At 29.7% G+C, this 7,069-nt stretch overlaps 1 protein-coding gene and 2 non-coding genes across 3 annotated transcripts in view; all 3 read right to left on the bottom strand.

Annotated features, from left to right (window-relative positions):
- LOC105623992 (mucin-5AC) overlaps positions 1-3,075 on the bottom strand; it is a 12,575-nt gene extending 9,500 nt beyond the window's left edge. The window contains exon 1 of the mRNA XM_012205361.1: positions 3,045-3,075. Coding sequence (XP_012060751.1) covers positions 3,045-3,075 — 31 coding nt within the window. The remainder of the gene's footprint in view (positions 1-3,044) is intronic.
- Positions 3,076-5,063: 1,988 nt separating this feature from the next.
- Trnaf-gaa lies at positions 5,064-5,136 on the bottom strand. The gene has a single exon. It is a non-coding gene; the product is annotated as a tRNA-Phe (tRNA).
- An 86-nt stretch (positions 5,137-5,222) lies between these two features.
- Positions 5,223-5,295, bottom strand: Trnaf-gaa. Its single transcript has one exon. It is a non-coding gene; the product is annotated as a tRNA-Phe (tRNA).
- Positions 5,296-7,069: the final 1,774 nt, after the last annotated feature.

The following is a 7,069-nucleotide window of genomic DNA, read 5'->3' as shown; positions in this document are numbered from 1 at the left end:
AACGTAAACGTAAACTAAACTAAACTAACTAACTAACTAACTAACTAACTACTACTACTACTACTTACTTACTTACTTTACTTACTTACTTACTTACTTACTTCTCTCTCTCTCTCTCTCTCTCTCTCTCTCTCTCTCTCTCTCTCTCTCTCTCTCTCTGTACGAAACATACATAAAATTAAAAAGATAAAATATAATTTAACAATCAAAAGAAAAACAACAATAAGGTTATCACATTATATTATAATTTTATAACTATTATAATTGAATACGTGTTGGATATCAAAGATGACATGGAAACATACATAATAACGTATTAAAAATATAAAACATAATTTTGAGAATTAAAAGAACTAATTAAACTTAAAAAGTTTATGTAACTATTAATATAACTCTTTTTATATATAATAATAAATAATATTGAATATTTTATAACTTAAATGTTTCAGAATATTTGAAAGTTTAAAAAATATTTGTTGCTATTAAAAATGGAAAATAGTTGTCTTTAGTAAACTATTTGGTCTGAAAGAAACTTCGATCAGAATATTTTAGTCATGTTTTCCATTGTTAAATTAGTTGTTATTATATAAATTACCTTTTAAGAAATTTTAAATTAATTTTGATTATAAATACGTGCTTCTGAAAATTGTCAGGAATCACATCAAAGAGTTATGCCTTTCAGTCGCAAAGAGCTGCAAGAAAATTTATCAAAGAATTTATAGTTGAGAGAGAAAGCGCGTGATACCTGTGACACATTACATAAGCGTAAAAACTCGAGTCATAGGTCGATAGACCTCATCGTTTTGTTGTTTGACATACCAATATTAGAAGTTCGCACAGTGATTTAATATAATAGATGGTAACTAAAGGCGATTCTATATATTTTATATAGAACCCGCCCCAAACATTATAATATTGGGAATAAATTATTTGTGAATGTCTCCAAGAAATAACTATTAATTGTGAGTAAAAAATAATTTTTTCAGAAAAAGAATTAATAATCTGACTATGATCTTAGGTTTCAAATACCTTGAGATCTCAAAGAAGAAACTCAATGGTGCTGAATACAAAGTCATACGGAACATTATTGGAAAATGCAGAAAGAGAAAGACAGATGCGACAGAATAACAAAGATGGATAAAAAGTGATACGGACAAAGTCGTAACTTGCTCCGCGAAATTCTTTACGAGATCACGGAAAACGTGCAAAGTTTCGCGAAGGTAAGCGACGAACTTTCATGGTGATGAAAAATTTTCCGCGCATACTTGCACTAAGTCCCGGATATCGAATCGCGCGTTCCTTCCACAGAAGTAGTCGTGAACTTTTCTACTTCGCTACGTTGAGAGGTTTCTCAAACGTTATTCAGCTCCTTCAGTTAATCTAATATATCTCTTCATTACACTATAAATTATTATTGTGAAAATACGAATTTGCGACAATAACGTGATACATTTTTCAGAAAGTTTTAATCAGCATCAAAAATCGTTAATTAATATATTTATACATTTTCTTCTGTATTTTTCTGAATTCAGTTCTCCATCATTATAAATAATATAAATTATTTCTTCTTTACATAAAATCTTTTTATTTATAAATATTTGCATCGTTAAGTATTATTAGAGAGAATTATTAATTTATTAATTATTAACAATAAAATTAAATTTCTGCCTGTATCATATAAAGTAAGTTAAGATTTATATTAAAATTAGTCCTTGAAAAAAGTGATAAACAATCAATATACAAAAGCTTTTTATTAAGAAATTATTATTAATTAATATAATTAAATGTATTGTATTCCCCTAACAAGGCTATATAAAAATTCAATCCAGAAATCGATATAGCTTATTAATAAATATAAGTCAAGTTTCTATTATGATTTACGATTTTCCCTGAAAATGTGGCTTGAACATGCTGTTTCTCTAAAGCCTTTTTACGCAAATTCCGTGAAGGAAAATAAAATTTCCATATTTCCGCGATGAGAGGCAACGACAAGCGCGTGACAAATGCTGCGTGAATGGCCGGTGAGTCAACAACATCGATCTTCTTGTACCGCAAATTGTGCCGTGCTTCTCGACGCAGAAGAGAAGCGTGGAGTAAACGGCCATAAATCCTGGACCAAGCGATTCTACATCGGATTCATCTTCGCCGCGGAAGCGAATCCTTGACTTTATCCGCGCACGACAGGATGCCACGGCGCTCCCACGCTGCTAGAGATATAGATACACGATTGGTTCGTAATTATCGGCTAGCAGCACGGATGAATACCGGTGATAAGGGGAAATAATAAATAAAAATATTGAATAATCCCACGCAGCGGTGGCGCAGTGGAGATTAATCGTTTGTCCACTGCTGATGGGCGGTGACCATCAAAATGGTGTGCCAGTAAATGCCGTTTCGCCGATTGTATTCCCGTATTCCCATCGATCCTTTAAATGCCAGACCGTGGAAGACAAAGAACGACAAAAAGAGAATGACGCGTCCAATTCAAAAGAAGGAATTTTTATTCCGCCGATTCATCGCCGGTGAATTGATTCGTTGAAGAACGAAGTCCGCGAATCACGAGGGACATGGCTATGAAATATACTTATTTTATCTATTAAATTAAAAATTTTTTTCATTACTGTCTTCATTAATGTCAAAACGCACATCGCCTTTTTGTTAAATAATCCAGATATTTGTAAATACATTAAAAATTACAATATATTACGAGAATTATATTATGTTTAAACTATTATGTTTTTATCATGTTTTTTTGTATAATCTAATTTTTCAATTGAATCTATTAAAACTCTAGTAATACACAATGGATGTAGGAATTTCTTTATTTTATTATTATTATATTATATATAATAAATAAAATAAAGTTCTATTTTGCATTATTATTTTATTATTATTATTTTATTATACAATTGTTTCTATTATTATTTCTGTCCTCAGAATCATTTAAAAAAAAAATGCAATTTTTTAAAAAATGACTTATTTAAATTGACTTATTTAAATTACTCTATGATGTTAAATAAAAATAAAATTTGAATTATACTTACATAGAAATAGAAGGTTCACGAGGCGTAACATGTTTGATAGATCGTCAATCACGACTCTGTAAACAGGGCATAATTTATTAAGTGAACAATAATAAATCAAATAAAAGAACAAATGAGGTAATAGCAACTAGTAAATTGATTATTATTCTTCTACTGTGACATGTATACAGGACATTAGCTCTCTTCAGCAACACAAAAATTAAACAAGGACAATAAATAAGGACAATAAAAATCTTATTAGACTGTACATGAGAACACACAAATACAACCAATAGAAAATAGGAATTGAAGGCCTATAACGGTCAAAGGCAAATCTTTAATGCTTAAATAATTTAATGTGAATCTGTATATACTATATGTATTTTCATATACGTATACCATATTTGTAATCATTTTGAGCGCCGTTTTATCAACGCTCGAAATTTTAATAAAAATTAAATCTTGATAAATTTACATTTAATATATCATATAATTATAAACTATTTAAGATTGGATTATTCAAGGATTTCATCTCATATACTCATTCTTAACGCAAACGCAACTTTCATTCTTCTCTCTGAAGTCATCAAACCGTTACTGAATGAGATATGACTATTGTCATTAAATGATATAATTGCTGTTATTTAAAAAAATTTTTGGAATCAGTACAATAAAAAGAAATAAAATCTCATAAATGTATAAATTATTAATGTAGATTGGTTACTGTATTTCCCTATGGAGTATAGAAATGTTAAGTGGAACGGAAACGAAGATAGCGCATCGATGCGTAGGAGAGCATCATGAAACATACATGCTCTCGGAGCAGAAATCTAATTAAGAGATAATTGTTCCAGAAGCACACCACATTTCGGAATCCCGCAGGCAATATCGGTCGGTGAGGTAATAAACGTAGATAAGAGAAGGCAATCTCATCGTTGAAATTTCACAAGAAAAACGTATGCGTGTAGGAAGTTGGTTTATAGATGACAAATCGGGGAGCCCGAATTAGAACGGGCAAATATAATTAATCGCGATAAATATGCAATAGCAATTAAGTAATATGGAGCTGTAGTTTAAACCGCGAAAATGATTGATAGACACACCTATCGACATTTTGCAATAGACATTTACTTTAACGTATGATTATCTCAGAGATTATTTCGAATTTTATATGATATATTTAATAGACTGCAATTTGTTTGTGATTTGCGTATGTCGAAAGAGGGAGGACTATCAAGAAGTATCTATGATTTCAACGTCCTCATTAGGAAAAAGTTGTCAGCGAAAGTTGTGATTGAAAGAGGCGCGACGTCGATTTTGAAACACTCTGTAATAAATAATCCGTTAAACGCCAAGGGTTTAACGCTAACACTTCTGACGTACAATGGATTGCGATGTATAATGTGTCAGCCGTGTCAAATATCTCTCATGGCGAACAAGCGTGCGACGAACGTGTATAATTGCAATTTGTGCGTGTAATGTAGTTACTCGAAACATACACGAACTCATCGGTTTATACTCAATGAACAGGTCGTTGAATCGTGAATTACACTCGCTAACTTTTACATCGAGAATTATTATTATCGATATAATCGCGTTCTTACTCACGCGAAAATGATACAATCGCAGCCTGCGGCTAGGTCGACGACTACATGTATAGTCAAGAGGACTTTGATCCGTTTACACAATAATTTAATAATAATCGTTATTTAACTACATATTAAGGATATTTATTAAAATGTTAAATAAATTAATTAAAGGAAAAGATTTATAATTATCTATTTCTTGATAATATAATTTCTAATCTTTCACGGACATCTTCGATAAGCCAACGCTATATTTAGACAACGCATAATTACAGAATTTAAAAGAAAATGTAATTTAATTGAAACGTTCGTTGCTTTCAGTACAAATAAAAAATATATATATTAAAAAAAAATAAAATAAAATATTTTTTACTGGCAATTTTTCTTCACAATAAAAATAAAGTCTGTGAGCACATCTTTTTTATATAAATTATATCTAAAAAAAAAAGATACTTGCCGAAACCCGGGATCGAACCAGGGACATTTAGATCTTCAGTCTAACGCTCTCCCAACTGAGCTATTTCGGCTCGTTTCGAACAATCACATAAGAAATGATGATAAAACAGGTTCTCTCTGTATTCCTTATGAGTTTATCTAACAAAAGAAAAAAGGATGCCGAAACCCGGGATCGAACCAGGGACATTTAGATCTTCAGTCTAACGCTCTCCCAACTGAGCTATTTCGGCTTGCGGTATCTACCTTCTCACTATAGTGTGAAATTGTGTTATCAGAAATAATTATATTTAATCAGTAATTTCGCGTTAGCAGCCGTTTTGTGACATATAAAAAGTTAATGTAAAGAATAAGAAAACAATTATTTTAAGTCTAAAAAAACAAAAAAGTTTATATTCCATTTATTAATATAATATTTAAAAAAAATAAAAAAGTAGATATTAATTAGTTAATTAAGCTATTAGATTGAAAAAATTTAAAGAAAAAAATATATAAGAGATTTAATCAATAAAATTAGCCAATCTATTTAAAATAATACAGCCGATCTATTTAAAATAATACATAAGCATTAAAAATATTTTTTATTAATTTTTCATTTGTTTTGACAGCCCATTTTTTAATTATTACTTTTAACATAAATAAAATATAGATACCTTTTGAATATATTTACATGTTGAAATTTTTGAAAATAATAGAAACAATTTTTTTGTTCTTTTTATTTTTAATTTCTATTTTTATCAATAATCTATTATTAATTAACTTTTATTTTGCTTTATTGAAAAATAAATTTTGAAGTATTCCAAATATTAATTAACTAGCTATATGCGATAAAATGTAATGTTAATAATGTTACCACAAACTTATTAATATTAACAACAATATTTTTATTAACAGATTTACAGGAGCCATCCTTGTTAATTGACGGGTATCTAAAAGAAATAAATAAATGCTACATACAGAATTTCAAAATTAGAAAGCCGAAGAAGAAAAATTAAAGATATATATTCATATCATTTCATTAATAAAAGTCATTAATAAAAGAAAAAATTGCTGCTAGGAAATAACAGTAATGATAATTTCTATAAATTTTGATCGTGAAATCCGAAACTTGTCAAATTAATGAAATCACGTCCCGTAAATCTAATGTTAAAAAAATAATATAAATATACGTTAATAATATTTTAATAATATCATAAAATTTTTATGTGCGGATAATACACTTCAAGAAGCAGAATTTTGTTTATTTATTTTGCAAAGTTGTGCGAACCGAAGTCAATTTATAGTCTATTAATGCTCAAGGAATAGCTTCCGATTAACGCGGAATTATAGAAAATGTGAAATTATTCTCCATAATTTTGCTTTCTTTTTGTCACCACAATTGCCACAATAGTTTTGCCTATAGTTTTCGTTACCGTGAGACTTCGTAATTATCGTGGAAATCGTCGGATAGGCATCTCATTTCCAATGCAATTTAAGCAAAATACGACACGATCAACGATCATCGTAATAACGCACTTTCACCGCTAAAAACTAATCTTCTCTCTTTTGGTGCTTAAACATTTATATTTGTTTGGAAAGGTATTTCCGAGGCTCCGGTTGGAATTCTGCGAAAATCGTAGCAAATCAATCAAATTCCTTGAGTAGAAAACCACAAGGGAGACTCAACGAGTTGCATTAGAGAACAAAAGAAAATTGAAGCAATGTAAGACAAAACTAGTCAGCTCTCTACTTCAACTTACCATGAAAGTCTAAGAGATTATAAGGAAGTGGCTCCATAAACCTTTATGGAAACAAGATCATATAAGTTTTTAGAATGGTAATTTTTATGTCACAGATGCGCGCATTCACAATTTACTTATAATGGGATTTACGTTCACTATCATCACATCAATTAATATACATATGGAAATGAAGATCTATATTTAACATACATCACGTTCTCGAGGCAATTCAGAAATCTTGTTACCATAATAGAACGCTTTTAGATACTGAGAAGAAAGCAATGTA

This window comes from Atta cephalotes (assembly GCF_000143395.1).
Source record: "Atta cephalotes unplaced genomic scaffold scaffold00070, whole genome shotgun sequence".
NCBI lineage: Eukaryota > Metazoa > Arthropoda > Insecta > Hymenoptera > Formicidae > Atta > Atta cephalotes.
The sequence above is the reverse complement of the archived record's forward strand: the minus strand, read 5'-3'. Positions and strand labels throughout refer to the sequence as shown.